This window comes from Bos grunniens, chromosome 16 (genome assembly GCF_055505025.1).
Source record: "Bos grunniens cultivar Pamir isolate PY7600 chromosome 16, Bosgru_T2T1.0, whole genome shotgun sequence".
Classification (NCBI taxonomy): Eukaryota; Metazoa; Chordata; class Mammalia; order Artiodactyla; family Bovidae; genus Bos; species Bos grunniens.
Window position 1 is genome coordinate 5,218,822 of NC_141180.1, and position 22,006 is coordinate 5,240,827.

Sequence of the window (22,006 nt, forward strand, 5' to 3'; positions counted from 1 at the left end):
GGGAGGAGATTTGCTTTTAGTCTCTCGGGAGAGTCGTGGGGCTGCGTCCACTCCGGGGTCATAAGGAATTGCGGTAGAAAGCGTGACCAAAGGGGACCACGTAGCGCTAGAAGAGACGCCTTGCTTGTTGGTGCGCACTCAGCGGTGCGGGGTGATGCGCGCAGCCGGGATTTACCAAGGGGCAAACTGGGTCACTAGCAAAAGCTTGCAGGGTTTCTGCGACTGAGCCACTTGGGGACGGGCCTGCTGGCCTGTTGGTGGTGGTGATGGCTTGCTTTTGAGTTCTCAGGTGCCTGGGGATATTGGTAGAGTGGTTCTGTGCCTGTGTATGTGTGGAGGGAGGGGAGAGGGTGGGCGGGGAGGTTTGCTGTCTGTACTCTGGGCAGGTTTCTAACAGGAGTGAGTATTTGTATCCTGCTCCCTGGGCTGGGGAGGGGGGGGGGGGTGTCCGTGTAGGGTGTTCTCTAGTGTGACTTTTGTAGAAGTGGCCACCCAGCGGTGCCAAGTTGGGAACCTCGTGTGGTGCATATAATGGCCAGGTGGGAGAAGTCGCTGTGTACTCTGCCTACACCCCCACGTTCCCAGCCCCGCTTGGTGATGGAGGCTGTGGGCTCAGAATCCAGGAGGCAGCATAAGAAGTCCCCATCCTTGTGCCCCGGGTGCTCATACCATTGACACTGGCAGCAGAAAGGCACCAGTGGCCACAGTGGCATAAGAAGTGATAAGGTGGCCACTGGGCATATTATCCTGACAGAGGCAGTGAGGGTGAAAAGTGCTCACTTGCCTTGATTGCCAGAGGCGGCGCTGGACCATCCAGCTGACTCAGCGGTAAAGAATCTGCCTGCGATACAGGAGACGCCACTCTATCCCCGAGTGGGGAAGATCTCCTGGAGAAAGGCGTGACAACCGACTCCAGTATTCTTGCCTGGAGAATCCCACGGACAGAGGAGCCTGGCAGGCTACAGCCCATAGCCTCGCAAGGAGTTGGACACGACTGAAGTGGCCTAGCATGCACGCACATAACGTCAAGCGGACTGTCATAGGTAACCCAGAGCCCCCAGCCACCCCAAGACCCAGTCTTGCCCACCAGAAGGCTGAAGACACAGCCTTACCCAAGAGTAGGCCCACATTAACCCTAGGATCCCTGGCACCCCAAAACCAGGCGTAGAACAGGGTCTTGTCTGCCAGAAGGTCAGCATAGATCCCTGACCTGGCCTAATCCATGAAAAGATGGACATCAGCCCCAAGAGCCCCTGAGCCTCAGCCCACCCACTGTGTGTTAACCCCAACTCCAGGACCCTGTCCCTGAAAGCAGGGTCCCTGGGACCTGGTCCTGCCCACCTTGAGCCTGGTACTGCTCACCAGCACCAATACCAAGACCCACAGAGCCCCAGCCCACCAGCAAGCTGACACAACCTCCAAGATGCCTTGAGCCCCTCAGCCAGCCATGTTGGGATCTGACCTTACCCATCAACTGGTCAACACCAGCTATGGAACCCACCTGTGCCGTGACCCCAGCCACCAGCAGGCTGACACCAGTTCTGGGGCCCCTAACCCTGCAGCTGCCACCCTGAGACCAGGTTCTATTCCTCCCCCCACCCAAACAAAAACACCCACACACATCTCCACATCCAGCCACTTTGTGACCTGGTCCTACCTATCAAAGCGCTGGCTCCAGGACTGGGATTCCCCTGACCTTGCAGCAAATCATACGAAGATCCAGACCTACACACCAGTGACTAGCAGCCTCAACACAGAACAGAGCCTGGCAGTCATCCAGACCAGGAGCCCGGCATTCCTACAGTCGTGCACTCAGTAGTCAGACCACCACAGCAGAGGTGTTTGGACAGCCCAACCTACAATTTCTGAAGACAAGATATGGCTTGGCATTCAGTACCTTTCCTTTACAACTGATGATGTGTCTGCAATCCGGTTTCATCTTCCCCACCAACTAGAATCTTCTTTATGTGGCACTTTTTTCAAGTTTGATTAAAAAAAAATGTGTTGTAGGATATAGATATTCTTGCTTACGAGCATTCTATCAGCCTTTTAGAATGTTAGTTTCTTAACATGGACTTAAGTTCCAGTGAAATTTATTTTGGTATTCCTTTTAAAAAGTAGTTTGTGTGGACAGTGAGAGAAGGGGCAGGATGGTCAAGTTTCATTGAGGTCCCACTTTGATCAGAGACCGTAATTATCCTGAAGTTACCATCTGGGCACAGATCTGGGTTTGTGCTTGAGTATGAGAGTTATTTTTAAATTTTGCAAGCAGGTAGAGAGTCCTTGCCCGACTTTTGCAAGTGTACAGAAGATGAACAGTTCTCTTGATACGTATAGAGACTGTTTCATCTTCTTTAAACTCATCTGGAAAATTGAAAAACTGGGGATTTTCTGAATGCAAATCTATCATATTCTATAATGGCATACTATATAATGCTTCTTGTAAAAGTATAGCATTGCAGGCCAATAATAATTGTACTGTAAACCATCTGGAAAAAAGTCTTAGTCAAGATATGTTTACTTTGAAAATCCTCACAGGAATAAAGAATCCAGTATTTTGAATAAGAGAAGAAATTATTCAGATACATAAAGCAAATCAAATACATGAAACAAACAACACTTGTATAATTTAATTATGGGCATGCTATTAACTTGATTTCTTTCTTGGTTCCAGGAAGCTCTGAATGATGTTATACATTTCTATCTAGAATGGAATTGCATAGCATTTCTAGTCCATTTTTTCCCCTGATGTAAAATGAGAACGTATAGCTCAAATTGAGTAAATTTACTGTTATTAGTAAAATCCAACTCTATTTTTAATAACTGCATCCTTTTTGTTTATTTGTTTTTTGCTTTTGTTTTGGGCAGTTGATGGAGGTGCATTCATATATTCAGATCAAAATACTGGAAATGTTGAAAACATTTTGCCGATAGGTGGATTTCAGCACATGGTGTAAATGAAATGTCGGACAGAGTATCAAGAGAGAAATATGGAATTTAGAAAATGATAACAAAGGAGAATAATACTTCACTTGTTTAGAGTTCTCTCTTGACTAGTCTGTCAATCTGAAGACCTAGATCCAAGAAGTAATTACAGTAAAGTTTCCTCAGGGATCAAAATAGATCTATCTCCCTTCTCCTTTAGGTCCTTAACCTTATAGGAGAGGCCTCTGCATTCTTTTAGCACTTTAGGACTTTAAATATCGTAATATTTTACATCATTTCTAGAAGATTCATAAGATTTCCAAGAGCACAGATAATTAAAAGGAAGAGGACTTCCTGAAGCAGGAATAACACTGTTCTAGGGAAGAACCCCCCACATAAAAAGGCCAGAGGTAAAAAATTCTAAAATCATAGCAATATAGTTTACTGTCAGGATACATTGGATAAACAGCCACTGCAGGAAGATTTTAAGGGCATGTACAATCCATTAATCAGTGGATGAAGATTAAATCATGTTTACAGTAACATCCAAGAAACCAATTTTTTATGTGAGGTTATTCAAAGTAATAAAATTTGGTATTTAAAGGGTATCCATTTATTTATAAAATGTTCAATTCACTAACCTAGACAGCGTATTAAAAAGCAGACACATTACTTTGCTGACAAAGGTCCTTATAGTCAAAGCTATGGTTTTTCCAGTAGTCATGTATGGATGTGAGAGTTGGACTATAAAGAAAGCTGAGCACCAAAGAATTGATGCTTTTGAACTGTGATGTTGGAGAAGACTCTTGAGAGTCCCTTGGATTGCAAGGAGATCAAACCGGTAAATCCTAAAGGAAATCAGTCCCAAATATTCATTGGAAGGATTGATGCTGAAGCTGAAGCTCCAATATTTTGGCCACCTGATGCGAAGAGTGACTCATTAGAAATGATGCTGGGAAAGACTGAAGGCAGGAAGTAAAGGGGACGACAGAGGATGAGATGGTTGGATGGCATTACCAGCTCAGTGGACATCAGTTTGAGCAAGCTCTGGGATATGGTGAAGGGCAGGGAAGCCTAGCATGCTTCAGTCCATGGGGTTGCAAAGAGTTGGACGTGAGTGACTGAACAACAACAATTCACTAATACAAAACAAATAGAAAGAAGTTACATTTTTAAATACTTTAGTCCGTATTTATTTTGACCTATGAAATTCACAATGTTTATTTGATATTACTCTTACCCAGTGTGGACAGAGGGTAGTACAGAAAGAAGGCATATGACCTCTGCCCTCTAGGACATTGCCTTCTGAGAGGAAACTGAGCCCAAACCATGGAAGAGTAATCTGATCAGAGAGCCATATACCTTACAAGACTTCTTAGGGAGAGGTGAGTTTTGAAATGATGAATTTAGAAAGAAGAGGGAAGGACACATACCTATAAATACATTTTAAAACCCAAAACATAGATGCTATCTTTTCAATTGTGTTGAATGAAAGTTCACCTTAAAAAAAAAAAAAAAAGAAAGAAAGTTCACCTTATTCCTCAACAAACCAAAAAAGCTCATAGACGGTTATTTAAAGTAAGCAAGGCGCATCCTTTGCTACTATTACCACATGGGTAAAAGCATGGGCATGTATGCGTGCTCAATTGTGTCCAATTCTTTTCGACCCCATGCACTATAGCCTGCCAGGCTCCTCTGTCCATGGGATTTTGGATTGCCATTTCCTCTTCCTGGGGATCTTCCTAACTGAGGGATCGGATGCAGATCTCCTGCATCTCCTACATCCTCAGGCAATTCTTTACCACTTAGCCACCTGGGAAAGCATGGGACAGTCATTGAATCTATTCTGTAGTGCCTACCTGAGGCCAGGCTGCAGTCCCCGGCAGATGAAAGAGATAAAGTACTTCACTTGCATGTTCTTATTTTCTCTGTTCCTAGAGGCTTGTGGTGATCCACCAAGATTTAAAACTATGATGCTCCAAGGTGAGCCTAAACCCAATTATCGTCCTGGGGAATGTGTACAATACGAGTGTCGTCTAGGTTTCAAGCCCAAGCTTCCTGCTCTCCCCAGATCTGCTGTTTGTCAAGATAATAATACATGGTCGTCTCTCCAGGATGCCTGTGTAGGTAAATAAACAAACAAAAATGTTTTATAGCGCTGGATATTTACACACATCTTAGTGTGCCTATGTTTTTAGATATCTGTGCATTTGTTCAGGCTTTGAAAAATCCCCAGGGAATCTTTTTCTTGGTAATTGTTTACCTGGGTAAATATGAATCTTGTTTGGCCATATAATATGGAAAGAAAATAATAGTTAAATGAATAATAAGATTCCCATGAATTCAAACAAGCAATATAGACTTTTGAATTAGATTTAAATCTATTTTTTAAATTAGTATAAACCAACATATTTGAATATTTTCTTTTAGGAAAATCATGTCCTAATCTAGGAGATCCTGCGAATGGCCAAGTTAACTTCGTGAATGGAAGTGTTCTGTTTGGTTCACAGGCTCACGTTTCTTGTAATCCAGGGTAAGTAAGATGCTCATTACAGAACCTAAGGTTCAGTATTACTAATTCCATTTTTGTTTTGCTCCTCTTTTTAAACATTTCTATAAACTAGATTTCATTTTGTTTTCTATGTGACAAGTTGTACTTGTAGCCAAACAATTATTGCATTATTTATGAAGACCTGAAAAATGTGTAATTAGAAAGAAGCTTAAATTGAAGTAAAGCAAAACTGTACACTTACTATGTGTGTGTTCAGTCGCTCAGTTGTTTCCAACTCTTTGAAACCCCATGGACTGCCAGGGTTCTGCCAGGCTTCTCTGTCCAAGGAGCTTTCCAGGCAAGAATACCTGGATGGGTTGCCACTTCCTACTGCAGGGGATCTTCCCAACACAGGGATCGAACCTGCATCTTTTGTGTCTCCTGCATTGACAAGGGGATTCTTTAACACTAGCATCACCTGGGAAGCCCATATAACTTACTATATGTAATAACAAACCTATTGTATAAATTAAAAATGTAGTAATCATGGTAACTTTATTCTTGACAATAATTTAAAATTGCCAATTCTTAGAGTTGAAATGGGGCTTATGGAATTAGGAAGTAGAACTGTCAACCAAAGATACTATTATTTTGAGATAATCTGTAGTTTTAAGGATCTAAATTGATTTGCTTAGCCTGGATGATAATGTTGATCATAATCTCTTAATTGGAAAACTTTATTTTTGACGCTGCTACAAAGGAGTGAAACATCTCAAAAAGAGGTACTGAGCATTTAATAATAGCTTTTTTCCCCCTATAGGGCTCCTTTAATATTACATATTGGAGATAATGGGCATTTATTTGAAAAATATGATTTTAGAATTAAAATGTAATACACTGGAATGCAACAGGTTTTCTTAATATTAAGCATCTTTGCCTTTGTTCATCTTAGAGGAAAAATTTTGTTTGTCACCACTGAGTATGATATTGTGCTGTGTGTTTCTCGTGTATGGTATTGATTACCCTGAAGGAGCTTCCATCTGTTCCTAGATTGTCGAATATTTTTTATCATGAAAAATGTAGAATTTTGTCAAATGATTCTTCTTCATCAGTTGAGATGATCATGTGGGTTTTTCCTCTTCCTTCTGCTGATGTGATATATTGCATTGATTGATCTTCATGTTGAACCATCCTAGCATTCCAGGAATAATTTCTTCTTGGTCATGGTTTTTAATCCTTTCTATATGCTGATGAACTGTTTGCTAGTATCACATTGAGGATGTTTACATCAGTATTTATAAGGAATACTGTTCTGTAGCTTGGTTACTTGTAATGTCTTATTCTAGCTTTGGTGTCATTATTACGCTGGTATCAGAATAAATTCAGAAGACTGCCTTCCTCTTCAATTTTTGTAAAACTTTAAGCTAAGAATTGGTATTACTTCTCTTTTAAATGTTTGGCAGAATTAAACAGTGAAGACATCAGATCCAGTACTTTTTTCATTATTGGGAAATTTTTGATTACTGATTCAATCTCCTCACTTGTCATAATCAATTCAGATTTTGTATTTTTTAATGAAGTCTTGGTAGAGTTTGTGTTTACATGAATTTGTCTTTTATATCTAGGCTGTCCATTTGTTGTCATAAAATTGTTCATAGAAGTCTCACAATATTTTTGAATTCTGTAGAACTAAGGGAAATATCACCATTTCCATTTCTGATTTAGGTAATTTGATCTTCCTTTTTGTCTTAGTCCATCTAGCTAAGGGTATATCCGTTTTCTTCCTCTTTTGGAAAACCAACTTTTGGATTCATTGGTATTCTCTACTAATTTCCCTTCTGCTCTAATCTTTATTGTTTACTTCTTTCTGCTGGTTTTGTGTGTATATCTTTGTTCACTAGTCCCTTAAGTTGTAACATTAGGTTGATTATTTTAGAGCTCTCTTCTTACTTTTAATTAAAGACTAGTTTATACAAACTAAATTAGTCCAGGTGCATCAGATAGGGATTTGATATTTCTATACATTTCAAAGTGATTAACATGATAAGTCTAGATACAATTTATCACCATACAAGGTTATTACACTTTATTGACTATTTTCCCTATTATATCCTTGCAACATCTCTTTTGTAACTAGAAATTTGTACCTCTTAATATCACTCATTTAATTAATTTCTCCCTCCACCCCTTCCCAGGGCAAACACTGTTTTGTTTTTTGTAACTGGAGTCTTTTCATACTGTTCATGGGGGGAGGCCTGGCATGCTGTAGTCCATGGGGTCGCAAAGAGTCGGACACGACTGAGCGACTGAACGGAACTGAACTGAGGGCGGAGTCAGTTTCTGTTTTTTTGTTTCTTCATTTGCTTTGTATTTAAATTGCAAATATAAACGATATCATGCAATATTCTATTTTTCTGTCTGACTTGTCTCACTTAGCATGATATTCTATAGGCCAATCCATGTTGTCACTAATGACAAGACTTCCCAGCTTTTATGGCTGACTTATAGTCCATTGTGTGTGTGTGTGTGTTCTTAATCCAGTTAGTCTATTGAAGGGTCTTTAAATGAATATAATCATTTTATATTAGTTTAGTTCAGTTCAGTTCACTCTCTCAGTCATGTCCTACTCCTTTCGACCCCATGGACCTCAGCACGCCAGGCCTCCCTGTCCATCATCAGCTCCCAGAGTTTACTCAAACTCATGTCTATTGAGTTGGTGATGCCATCCAACCATCTCATCCTCTGTCGTCCCCTTCTCCTCCTGCCTTCAATCTTTCCCAGCATCAGGGTCTTTTCAAATGAGTCAGTTCTTTGCATTAGGTGGCCAAAGTATTAGAGTTTCAGCTTTAGCCTCAGTCCTTCCAATGAATATTCAGGACTGATTTCCTTTAGGATGGACTGGTTGGATCTCCTTGCTATCCAAGAGACTCTCAAGAGTCTTCTCCAACACCACAGTTCAAAAGCATCAGTTCTTCAGCACTCAGATTTCTTTATAGTCCAACTCTCACTGGAAAAACCACAGCTTTGACTAGATGGACCTTTCTTTGCAAAGTAATATCTCTGCTTTTTAATATGCTGTCTAGGTTGGTTACAACTTTTCTTCCAAGGAGCAAGCGTCTTTTCATTTTATGGCTGCAGTCACCATCTGCAGTGATTTTGGAGCCCAAAAAATAAAGTCTGCCACTGTTTCTACTGTTTCCCCATCTATTTCCCATGAAGTGATGGGACAAGATGCCATGATCTTTGTTTTCTGAATGTCGAGTTTTAAGCCAACCTTTTCACTCTCCTCTTTCACTTTCATCAAGAGGCTCTTTAGTTCTTCTTCACTTTCTGCCATAAGGGTGGTGTCATCTGCATATCTGAGGTTATTGATATTTCTCTTGGAAGCCTGTGCTTCATATTAGTTAGCCTACTAAAATGAATATAATCATTTTAACAGTGTTTAACTCTTCTAATCAATGAGCATGGTATATCTTTCCATATTTTTCTGTCATCTTCAATTTCTCTCATTGTACATTACAGTACCCCAAGTAAAGTAGAGGTCTTTTACTTCCTTTCTTAAGTTTATTGCTAGGTACTTTATTCCTTTGATGCAATTATAAATGGGATTGTTGTATTAATTTATCTTACTGATAGCTTCTTTTCAGTGTATAGAAACACAACAGATTTCTGAATACTAATTTTTTATCCTTCAACTTTACTGAATTTATTCAGTTCTGTTCAGTCACTCAGGCATTTCCAACTCTTTGCGACCCCATGGACTACAGCACGCCAGAGTTCCCTGTCCATCATCAACTCCCGAGCTTGCTCAAACTCATGTCCATTGAGTCAGTGATGCCATCCAACCATCTCATCCTCTGTCATCCCCTTCGCCTGCCCTCAATCTTTCCCAGCATCGGGATCTTTTCCAGTGAGTCAGTTTTTCGCATCAGGTGACCAAAGTATTAGAGCGTCAGCTTCATCACCAGTCCTTCCAATGAATATTTAGGGTTTATTTCCCTTAGGATTGACTAGTTTGATCTCCTTGCTCTCCAAGGGACTCTCAAAAGTCTTCTCCAGCATCACAGTTTAAAGGTATCAAATCTTCAGCACTCAGACTTTTTTATTGTCTGGCTCTCACATCCATACATGACTACTGGAAAAACTGTAGCTTTGACTAGATGGACCTTTGTTGGCAAAGTACTGTCTCTGCTTCTTAATACACTGTCTAGGTTTGTCATTGCTTTTCTTCCATGGGGCAAGCATCTTTTAATTTCATGGTTGCAGTCACTGTCCACAGTGATTTTGGAGCCCAAGAGAATAAAGTCCGTCACTCTTTGCGTTATTTCTCCATCTATTTGCCATGAAGTGAGGGAACCAGATGCCATGAACTTCAGTTTTTGAATGTTGAGTTTTAAGCCAGGTTTTTCACTCTCCTCTTTCACCTTCATCAAGAGGATCTTTAATTCCTCTTCACTTTCTACCATAAGGGAGGTGTCATCCGTGTACCTGAGGTTGTTGATATTTCTCCGGCAATCTTGATTCCAGCTTGTGCTTTATCCATCCTGGAATTTCACAGGAGGTACTCTGCATATAAGTTAAGTAATATATTATCTTGAATATTACCTATATTATACTGAGGTATGTTCCCTTTATGGGGAATGTCCCAGGTGGTTCAGTGGTAAAGAATCTGCCTCAATGCAGGAGCCATAGGAGATGAAGGCTCAATCCCTGGGTTGGGAAGATACACTGAAGAAGGAAATGACAGCCCACTCCAGTATTCTTGCCTAGAGAAACCCATGGACAGGTGAGCCTGGTTGGCTACAGTCCATACAGTCACAAAGAGTGGGACACACCTGAGCATGCGTACAGTGCTTTCTTCCTTCCCTCTATATCCATGTTGTTGAGAGTTTTTATCATAGATGGATCTGGAATCTGTTAAAAGCTTTTTGCATCTGTGAGATAATCTATGATTTTTATTCTTCAGTGTGTTATTATAGTGTATCACATTGACTGATTTGTGACTTTGAACCATCCATGCTGCCCTGATAGGGCTTTCCTGGTAGCTCAGCTATTAAGGAATCCACCTGCAATGCAGGAGACCCCAGTTGGATTCCTGGGTGGAGATCCCCTGAAGGAGGGCATGTTAATACACTCCAGTATTCTTGCCTGGAGAATCCCCATGGACAGAGGAACCTATAGGGTGACAGTCCATGGGGTCACAAAGAGTCAGACATGACAGAGCGACTAAGCACAGCACATGCACCCCTCAGATAAATCCCACTTAATCATGGTGTATGACCCTTTTAAAGTATTTTTTTTATTTATTTGCTAATATTTTACTAAGCATTTTTGTATCTAAGTTCATCAAGGATATTGGTCTGTAATTTTCTTTTGGTGTCTTTGTCTGGCTTAAGTATTAGAGTGATTCCAGCTTTTTACAATGCATTTGAAAGTGTTTCTTTCATTTAAATTTTTTGAAATAGTTTCAGAAGGATAGGTGTTCTCTTTCAATTCAATAAGGCATAGTTAGTTTGCAGTATTCTATTAGTTTCAGCGGTTCAGTTCAGTTCAGTCACTCAGTCAGGTCTGACTCTTTGCAACCCCATGAACCGTAGCACATCAGGCCTCCCTGTCCATCACCAACTCCCGGAGTTCACTCAAACTCACGTCTGTCGAGTCAGTGGTGCCATCCAGCCATCTCATCCTCTGTTGTCCCCTTCTCCTCCTGCCCCCAATCCCTCCCAGCATCAGAGTCTTTTCCAACGAGTCAGCTCTTCGCATGAGGTGGCCAAAGGACTGGAGTTTCAGCTTTAGCATCATTCCTTCCAAAGAACACCCAGGACTGATCTCCTTTAGAATGGGACTGGTTGGATCTCCTGTACAATAATGTAATTCAAAACTTTTATAGATTAGACTTGATTTATCATTATTATAAAATATTGGCCATATTACCTGGGTTATACAATATATTGTTAGTTTGAGAAGGATAAGTGTCAACTCTTCTCACAGTGTTTGTTAGAAGTCACCTCATGTGACTTTTGTTTGTTGAGAGTTTTTTTGTTAGTGACTTAATTTCATTACTGATAATGAATTAGTTAATATTTTCTCTTTCTTCCTGGTAGAGTCTTAGGAGATTGTGCCTTTCTAGGAATTTGTGCATTTCTTCTTAGCTGTTCATTTTATTGCCGTATAGTTGTTCATGGTAACCTTTTATGATCCTCTTTGTTTCTTTACTGTTGGTTGTAAGTTTTCCATTTTGATTTCTGATGTTACTGATTTAGACCCTTTTTTTTTTTAAATTGATGAGTCAGACTTAATGTTTTAACATTTTTTTTAAATGTTTTCCAAGTACCAGGTCTTTTTTTCTTTCATCTTTTTTTTTTCTATTTCATTTATTTCTGCCTTGATCTTTATGATATTTTTTTCCTTCTACTAACTTTTGATTTTGTTTGTTCTTCATTTCCTACTTTCTTGAGGTATAAGTTGGTTTGTTTAATTGCGATTTTTCTTGTTTCCTAAGGTAAGCTTCTATTGCTATAAAGTTTCCTCCTGGAACTGCTTTTGCTGCATCTCATAGACTTTAAGTCATTGTATTTTTGTTTTCATTTGTCTCCAGTTTTTAAAAAAATTGTTCTTTGGTTACATGAGTGGTCCGTTCATTGTTTATTAGCATAATGTTGAGCCTTGTTAGTGTTTATAGCTGATTTCTGGTCCCATGTCTTTGTTGTCAGAAAGAATGCTTGATGTGATTTCAATTTTCTTTACCAAAGCTTGTTTTGTGGCCTAGAATATGACCTATCCTGGAGGAAGTTCCATGTGTCCTTCAAAAGAATATATATTCTTTTGCTTTTTGGATCTATGTTCCATACATATTTATTAAGTTCATCTGATATAATGTATCATTTAAAGCTAGTGCTTCCTTACTGATTTTCTGTCTATATGTCCTTTGATGTATGTGTGTTGTTAAAGTCCTGTTCAATTGTTGTGTTGCTGTCAATTTCTCCCTTTGTATCTGTTATATTTCCCTTATATATTTAGCGGATTGTCTATTGTATACATATGTATTTACAATTGCCATTTTCTGGGGTCCAAAATCACTGCAGATGGTGACTGCAGCCATGAAATTAAAAGACGCTTACTCCTTGGAAGGAAAGTTAGGACCAACCTAGATAGCATATTCAAAAGCAGAGACATTACTTTGCCAACAAAGGTTCGTCTAGTCAAGGCTATGGTTTTTCCAGTGGTCATGTATGGATGTGAGAGTTGGACTGTGAAAAAGGCTGAGCACCGAAGAATTGATGCTTTTGAACTGTGGTGTTGGAGAAGACTCTTGAGAGTCCCTTGGACTACAAGGAGATCCAACCAGTCCATTCTGAAGGAGATCAGCCCTGGGATTTCTTTGGAAGGAATGATGCTAAAGCTGAAACTCCAGTCCTTTGGCCACCTCATGCGAAGAGTTGACTCATTGGAAAAGACTCTGATGCTGGGAGGGATTGGGGGCAAGAGGAGAAGGGGACGACAGAGGATGAGATGGCTGGGTGGCATCACTGACTCGATGGACGTGAGTCTGAGTGAACTCCGGGAGTTGGTGATGGACAAGGAGGCCTGGCGTGCTGCGATTCATGGGGTCGCAAAGAGTCGGACACGACTGAGCGACTGATCTGATCTGATATCTTCTTCTTGGACTGATCCCTTGATCATTATGTATGGTTCTACTTTGTCTCTTCTACAGTCTTTGTTTTAACTCTATTTTGTCCGGGATAAGTATTTGTATTATAACTTTCTTTTGCTTTCCATTTACATGGAATACATTTTTTTATTCCTCCATTTTCAGACTTTGTGTCTTTATATCTGAAGTGAGTCTTTTTGATGCAGCATATCATTAGATCTTCTTTTTTACCCCTTTGCCCACTCCATGTCTTTTGACCATTGTTTCTTTTACATTTAAAATAATAATTGGTAGGTATCCATGTTTTGTCATTTTCTTAATCATTTACTTAATCGTTAATCGTTAATGATTTTCTTAATCATTTGTTACTGCAGTTCTCCTTCATTCTTCTTTTGCTATCTTTCTTTGTGATTTGATGAGTATCTTTAATGTTGAGTTTGGATTTGTTTCTTTTGTGTGTGTGTGTGTGTATTATAGATTTTTGGTTTGTGATTATCATGATATTTTTATATAAAACTTCATGATTGCTTAACATTGCTGATTTCTTAAGTTCAAATGCATTCTAACTACACTTATTTTTACTCTTCTCCTCTCATGTTTGATGTTTTTGACATCATATTTTATAGTTCATTGTTTTGTGCATCCCTTACCTTATTTTATACCTGTGTGTGTGTGTGTGTGTGTGGGTGTGTATGATTTGACTACTTTGGTCTTTTAACCTTCCTACTAGTTTTATAAATGGTTTATCTACTACCTTTCCTGTATGTTTCACTTTACAAATAAGATAATTCCTTCATAATCTTCATATTTTTTAGTTGTGGTCTTTTCTTTTTTACTTAAAAAAAATCCATTTAACATTTTTTTGTAAAGCCCATTTAGTGGTGCTGAATTCTTTTAGTTTTGCTTGTCTGTAACATTCTTTCAAATCTAAATGATATCTTTGCCAGGTACAGGATTTTTATATATAGATTTTTAGCTTTCATCCCTTTAACCTTATCATGCTACTGCCTTTTGATTTTCAAGTTTCTTCTGAAAATGCTTATAATCGTATGGGAATTTGTTATATGCAGCCAGCTGCTTTTCTTTTGCTGCTTTTAAGATCTCTCTATCTTTAATTTCTGCAAGTTTCATTGCAATGCATCTTGGTGTGGGTCTCTTTGGGTTCACTGTGTTTGGGACTCTGCTTTCTGGACCTAGAAATCTATTTCCTTTCTGATGTTAGGGAAATTTTCAGTTATTTGTTCTTTAACTAAATTCTCTGCTTCTTTCTCTCCCTCTTCTTCTTCTGGGGCCCCATGATGCAAATTATTTAGTATGTTTGATATTGTCTCAGAGAGCTCTTAAACCATCTGCATTTTTTTTCCATTTTTTTTCTCATCAGCTTTAGTGATTTCCACTATTCCATCTTCTAGTTGCTGATCCATTGTTCTGAATCATGTAATCTACTGTTGAATCCTTCTGGTGTCATTTTATTACAACTATTGTATTCTTCAGCTCTGTTCAGGTTTTTAAAATATTTCATCACTTATTAAATTTCTTACTATATTCATACATTCTACTTCTGACTTTTTTGAACTTTCTTATAATCATTACCTTGAACTTTTTATAAGGTATATTGCTTGTCTCCACTCCAGGTAGTTCTTTTTCTGGGCTACTTCCTTGCCTTAAAGGCTACTTTTCTTGCCTTATTTTACCTAATTCTCTGTGCTTTCTTTTAGCTTTTTTGTTCCTAATTTCCAGCATTACTTTTTTCTTTTGTGTCTAGTTGATTTTTAAAGTGAAATGAATAGTTTCTGCATTATTTCCTTTTTTGTACATTCTATAGCTATTTTGTTTATGGTTACCATTGGGATTACATTTAACTTCCTACAGTTACAGAAACTCAAGTTGAATTAATGCCAAATTAACTACAAAAACTGTACTAGCAAACCACCTGTAATCCAATGCTAACTTTTAAAATTGCCTATGAATTTACTTTTAGTGAGATCTTTATTTTTCCACAACAATTTGAGTTACTGTCTAGTTTCCTATTATTTCATCTTGCAAGACTCCCTTAAGTGTTTCTTACAGTTGAGGTCTCAGTAAGTTCAGTCACTCAGTTGTGTCCAACTCTTTGCAACCCATGGACTACAACATGCCAGACTTCCCTGTCCATCACCAACTGCCAGAGCTTACTCAAAGTCATGTCCATAGAGTCGGTGATGCAATTCAACCATCTCATCCTTTGTCATCCCCTTCTCCTACCCTTCTGCCTTCAATCATTCCCAGAATCAGGGTCTTTTCCAATGAGCCAGTGACTCATCAGGTGGCCAAAGTATTGGAGTTTCAGCTTCAGCATCAGTCCTTCCAATAAATATTCAGGATTGATTTCCTTTAGGATTGACTAGTTGGATCTCCTTGCAATCCAAGGGACTCTCAAGAGTCCTCTCCAACAACATAGTTCAAAATCATCAATTCTTCAGCACTCAGCCTTCTTTATAGTCCAACTCTCACATTCACACATAGCTGTGGAAAAACCATAGCTTTGACTAGACGGACCTTTGTTGGCAAAGTAATGTCTCTGCTTTTTAATATGCTGTCTAGGTTGGTCATAACTTTCCTTCCAAGGAGCAAGCGTCTTTTAATTTCATGGCTGCAGTTACTATCTGTAGTGATTTTCGAGCCCCAAAAGATAAAGTCTTTCACTGTTTCCATTGTTTCCCCATTATTTGCCATGAAGTGATGGGACCAGATGCCATGATCTTAGTTTTCTGAATGATGAGTTTTAAGTTTTTTCACTCTCCTCTTTCAATTCATCAAGAGGCTCTTTATCCTTCTTTGCTTTCTGCCATAAGCGTGGTGTCATCTGCATAACTGAGGTTATTGCTATTTCTCTCCACAATCTTGATTCCAGCTTGTGCTTCATCCAGCCCAGCATTTCTCTTGAAGTCTTCTGCATATAAGTTAAATAAGCAGGGTGACAATATACAGCCTTGACATACTCCTTTCCTGATTTGGAACCAGTCCATTGTTCCATCTCCAGTTCTAACTGTTGCTTCTTGACCTGCATACAGATTTCTCAGGAGGCAGGTCAGGTGGTCTGGTATTCCTATATCTTTAAGAATTTTCCACAGTTTGTTATGATCCACACAGTCAAAGGCTTTACCATAGTCAATAAAGCAGAAGTAGATGTTTTTCTGGAACTCTCTAGCTTTATCATGATACAACAGATGTTGGCAATTTGATCTCTGGTTCCTCTGAGTTGGTTCTAAATTCAAGTTCTAAATCCAACTTGAACATCTGGAAGCTCACAGTTCACGTACTGTTGAAGTCCGAATTGGAAAATTTTGAGCATAACTTTACTAGCATGTGAGATGAGTGCAATTATGCAGTAGTCTGAGCATTCTTTGGCATTGCCTTTCTTTGGGATTGAAATGAAAACTGACCTTTTTCAGTCCTGTGGCCACTGCTGAGTTTTCCATATTTGCTGGCATATTGAGTGCAGCACTTTCACAGCATCATCTGTTAGGATTTGGAATAGCTCAACTGGAATTCCATCACCTCCACTAGCTTTGTTTGTAGTGATGCTTCCTAAGGCCCACTTGACTTTGCATTCCAGGATGTCTGGCTCTATGTGAGTGATCACACCATCATGGTTATCTGAGTCATGAAGATCTTTTTTGTATAGTTCTTCTGTGTATTCTTGCCACCTCTTCTTAATATCTTTGCCTCTATTAGGTCCATACCATTTCTGTCCTTTATTTTGCCCATCTTTGAATGAAATGTTCCCTTGGTATCTCTAATTTTCTTGAAGAGATCTCTAGTCTTTCCCATTCTACTGTTTTCCTCTATTTCTTTGCATTGATCACTGAGGAAGGCTTTCTTATCTCTCCTTTCTATTTTTTGGAAATCTGTATTCAGATGGGTATATCTTTCCTTTTCTCCTTTGCCTTTTGCATCTTTTCTTTTCTCAGCTACTTGTAAGGCCTCCACAGACAATCATTTTGCCTTTTTGCATTTCTTTTTCTTGGAGATGCTCTTGATCCCTGCCACCTGTACAATGTCATGAACCTCCATCCGTAGTTTTCAGGCACTCTGTCTATCAGATCCCTTGAATCTATCTGTCACTTCCACTGTATAATCATAAGGGATTTGATTTAGGTCATACCTGAATGGCCTAGTGGTTTTCCCTACTTTCTTCAAATTAAGTCTGAATTTGGCAATAAGGAGTTCATGATCAGAGCCACAATCAGCTCCCAGTCTTGTTTTTGCTGACTGTATAGAGCTTCTCCATCTTTGGCTGCAAAGAATATAATCAATCTGATTTTGGTATTGACTATCTGGTGATGTCCATGTGTAGAGTCTTCTCTTGTGTTGTAGGAAGAGGGTGTTTGCCATGACCAGTGCGTTCTCCTGGCAAAGCTCTATTAGACTTTGCCCTGCTTTGTTTTGTACTCTGAGGCCAAATTTTCCTGTTACTCCAGATATCTCTTGACTTCCTACCTTTGCATCCAGTCCCCTGTAATGAAAAGGACATCTTTTTTGGGTGTTAGTTCTAGAAGGTCTTGTAGGTCTTCATAGAACCATTCAACTTCAGCTTCTTCAGCATTAGTGGTTAGGGCATAGACTTGGATTACTGTGATATTGAATGGTTTGCCTTGGAAATGAACAGAGATCATGCTGTCATTTCTGAGATTGCATCCATGTACTGCATTTTGGACTCGTTTGTTTACTATAATGGCTACTCCATTTCTTCTAAGGGATTCTTGCCCACAGTAGTAGATATAATGATCATCTAAGTTAAATTCATCCATCCAGTCCATTTTAGTTCGCTGATTCCTGAAATGTTGATGTTCACTCTTGCCATCTCCCGTTTGACCACTTCCAATTTGCCTTGATTCATGGACCTAACATTCCAGGTTCCTATGCAATATTGCTCTTTACAGCATTGGACTTTACTTCCATCACCGGTCACATCCACAACTGAGTGTTGTTTTTGCTTTGGCTCCATCTCTTCATTCTTTGGAGTTATTTCTCCACTGATCTCCAGTAGCATATTGGGCACCTACTGGCCTGGGGAGTTGATCTTTCAGTGTCCTCTCTTTTTGCCTTTTCACACTGTTCATGGGGTTCTCAAGGCAAGAATAATTAAGTGGTTTTCCATTTCCTTCTCCAGTGGACCATGTTTTGTCAGAACTCTCCATCATGACCCGTCCGTCTTGGGTGGCCCTACATGGCATGGCTCATAGTTTCACTGAATTAGACAAGGCTGTGGTCCATGTGATCAGATTGGTTAGTTTTCTGTGATTGTGGTTTTCATTCTGTCTCCCCTCTGATGGAGAAGGATAAGAGGCTTGTGGAAGCTTCCTGCTGGGAGAGATTGACTGTGGGGGAAACTGGGTCTTGTTCTGATGGGTGGGGCCATGCTCAGTAAACCTTTTAATCCAATTTTCTGTTGATGGGTGGGGCTGTGTTCCCTCCCTGTTGTTTGACCTGAGGCCAAACTATGGTGGAGGTAATGAGGATAATGGCCACCTCCTTCCAAAGGTCCCATGCACGCACTGCTGCACTCAGTGCCCTCAGCACTGCAGCAGTCCACGGCTGACCCACACTTCTGCTGGAGACTCCTGAACACTCACGGACAAGTCTGGGTCAGTCTCTCGTGGGGTCACTGCTCCTTTCTCCTGGGTCTTGTGTGCACAAGCTTTTGTTTGTGCCCTCCAAGAGCCTGTTTCCCCAGTCCTATGTAAGTTCTGGAGGCTCTGTGGTGGGGTTGATAGCGACCTCCTCCAAGAGGGCTTATGCCATACCCAGGTCTACTACACCCAGAGCCCCTACCCCTGCAGCAGGCCACTGCTGACCCGTACCTCCTCAGGAGACACTCAAACACAGTTCTGGCTCAGTCTCTGTGAGGTCTCTGGGTCCTGGTGTGCACAAGGTTTGTTTGAGCCCTCTGAGCATCTTTGGTGGGTGTGGGGTTTGATTCTAAACGCATTTTCACCCCTCCTATTGTCTTACTTAGGTTTCTCCTTTGCCCTTGGATGCGGGGTATCTTTTTTTGGTGGGACCCAACATTCTCCTGTTGATGGTTGTTCAGCAGTGAGTTGTAATTTTGGAGTTCTCAGAGGAGAAGAGGAGTGCACATCCTTCTACTCTGCCATCTTGGAGTCAAATATAAATCACACTTCTAGTTTTCATTCCAATCCCAAAGAAAGGCAATGCCAAAGAATGCTCAAACTACCACACAATTGCACTCATCTTACATGCTAATAAAATAATGCTTAAAATTCTCCAAGCCAGGCTTCAGCAATACGTGAACCGTGAAATTCCAGATGTTCAAGCTGGTTTTAGAAAAGGCAGAAGAACCAGAGATCAAATTTCCAAATTCCGCTGGATCATCAAAAAAGCAAGAGAGTTCCAGAAAAACATCTACTTCTGCTTTATTGACTATGCCAAAGCCTTTGACTGTGTGGATCACAATAAACTGTGGAAAATTCTTCAAGAGATGGGAATACCAGACCACCTGACTTGCCTCTTGAGAAACCTATATGCAGGTCAGGAAGCAACAGTTAGAACTGGACATGGAACAACAGACTGGTTCCAAATAGGAAAAGGAGTACATCAAGGCTGTATATTGTCACCCTGCTTATTTAAGTTATATGCAGAGTACATCATGAGAAACACTGGGCTGGATGAAGCACAAGCTGGAATCAAGATTGCCGGGAGAAATATCAATAATTTCAGATATGCAGATGACACCACCCTTATAGCAGAAAGTGAAGAAGAATTAGAGAACCTCTTGATGAAAGTGAAAGAGGAGAGTGAAAAAGTTGGCTTAAAGCTCAGCATTCAGAAAACTAAGATCATGGTATTTGGTCCCATCACTTCATGGGAAGCAGATGGGGAAACAGTGGAAACAGTGGCTGACTTTATTTTTCTGGGCTCCAAAATCACTGTAATGGTGATTGCAGCCATGAAATTAAAAGACATTTACTCCTTGGAAGTAAAGCTATGACAAACCTAGGCAGCATATTAAAAAGCAGAGACATTACTTTGCCAACAAAGGTCCGTCTAGTCGAGGCTATGGTTTTTCCAGTGGTCACGTATAGATGTGAGAGTTGGACTATAAAGAAGGCTGAGGGCTGAAGAATTGATACTTTTGAACTGTGGTGTTGGAGAAGACTCTTGAGAGTCCCTTGGACTTCAAGGAGATCCAACCAGTCCATCCTAAAGGAGATCAGTCCTAGGTGTTCATTGGAGGGACTGATGTTGAAGCTGAAACTCCAGTACTTTGGCCACCTGATGCAAAGAGGTGACTCATTTGAAAAGACCTTCATGCTGGGAAAGACTGAGGGCAGGAGGAGAAGGGAACGACAGAGGATGGGATGGTTGGATGGCATCACTGACTCAATGGACATGGGTTTGGGTGGACTCGGAGTTGGTGATGGACAGGGAGGCCTGGCTTGCTGCGGTTCATGAGGTCACAAAGAGTCAGACACGACTGAGTGACTAAACTGAACTGAAGAGCATGAGAATGAGTGTTCATTACATTTGTTGTTATGTTCAACAGCTATAACCCAAAATATTCTTAAAAGGTCAGAAATTCTGAGACATGTCCAGGTTCTCTGTTCCAAAGCACGGCCAGCACCACACACACCTCTTTTCCCCAGAAGTCTGTGCGTGTCCAGGAGTCTCCAGTGAAGGTATGGGTCAACAGTGACCTAGTGGTCACGGTCTCTCCGTTTTTATTCCTGGAAAGGTCCTACTTTCTCCATAACTTTCGAAGAACAGTTTTTTTCTGGATAGAGGATTTTTGTTTGATAGTTGTTTTTTGTTTGTTTGTTTGTTTATTTTTCTTTTAGTACTTTGAGTATATATTCTCACTGTCTTGGGGTTCTGAGTTCCTAATGAGAAATTTCATAATCTTGTTTAGAATCCTCTCTATGTGATTATTCTCTCTCTTTCTTGCAACTTTCAATATTCTCTCTTTGTCTTTTGAAAGCATGAGTATTATGGATTTCTTTGAGTTCATCTTAGGGTGAATTGAGATTTTGTCATGTTTATATTCACATCTTTAATCAAATTTGGATAGTTTTCTGCCCTTATTTTTTCAAATGTTCTCTCTCTCTCTCTGCTGTCTTCTCTACATTGTCTTTCTGAGAGTCCTACATTGTATATGTTGGTAAATCTGTTGGTGTTCCACAGTTCCAGAGATTTTTTAGGCTCTGTTCATTTTTCTTCAGTCTTTACTCTTTCTGTTCCTCAGAGACACTAATTCCATCATCCTGTATTCGAGTTCTCTGATCCTTTCTTCTTTTTGGTCAAATGTGCCTCCCATGGATTTTTAAAGTCCATTATTGTGCTTTTCAACTCCAGAAGTTCCTTGAGCTTTCTTTCTAGTTCTTCTGCCTCCTGTTTGAGATTTCCATGTTTCACACATATTCTCTTGACTTCATGATTTCTTCCTTTACTTCTTTAAACATCTTTAAGCTAGTCATTTTGTTTTTGTTTTTCAAATATTACTGAGGGCCTACCCATGGGGGTTAGGCTGGAGGCCTCTGTGAAGTCAAAGTAGGCGCTGGTGGAGAGGCATTATTTGACCTCCTTCTGGAGGCAGTTTGTTGGTACGGCCACGTTTGTTCTTGTGGCAGGTGGCGGCATGAAGATTTAGGTGAGCATACACTTGTGGGAGATCATTTGCAGCAGTATATTTTGGGGCAACCTTGCAGAAGGAAGTTCTCAATGATGCCACCCCACAGGCAAAGCACCAAATGCAAGGTGGATTAATTTTTTTAATTGTTGATTAATGGCTCTGTGCTGAATATCAGCCTGATGTACAAACTGAGACATATTTCTGGTCTTTCCTGAGCCATCCCCTAGGCACACACTGTCACTTTCTCATTTTCCTGCATGTGCAGTTGCTTTTGAATGTCCTAGTAGTTAATGTCTGGCCCCTATAA

General features: G+C 40.1%; 1 protein-coding gene across 1 annotated transcript in view; it reads left to right on the top strand.

The window, feature by feature from the left end:
* Positions 1-4,823: 4,823 nt before the first annotated feature.
* The window catches only part of LOC147356076 (membrane cofactor protein-like), a 33,161-nt gene continuing 15,978 nt past the window's right edge, over positions 4,824-22,006 (top strand). Inside the window, exons 1-2 of the mRNA XM_086342208.1 lie at positions 4,824-5,052; positions 5,356-5,458. Coding sequence (XP_086198334.1) covers positions 4,839-5,052; positions 5,356-5,458 — 317 coding nt within the window. The 5' untranslated portion in view covers positions 4,824-4,838. The remainder of the gene's footprint in view (positions 5,053-5,355; positions 5,459-22,006) is intronic.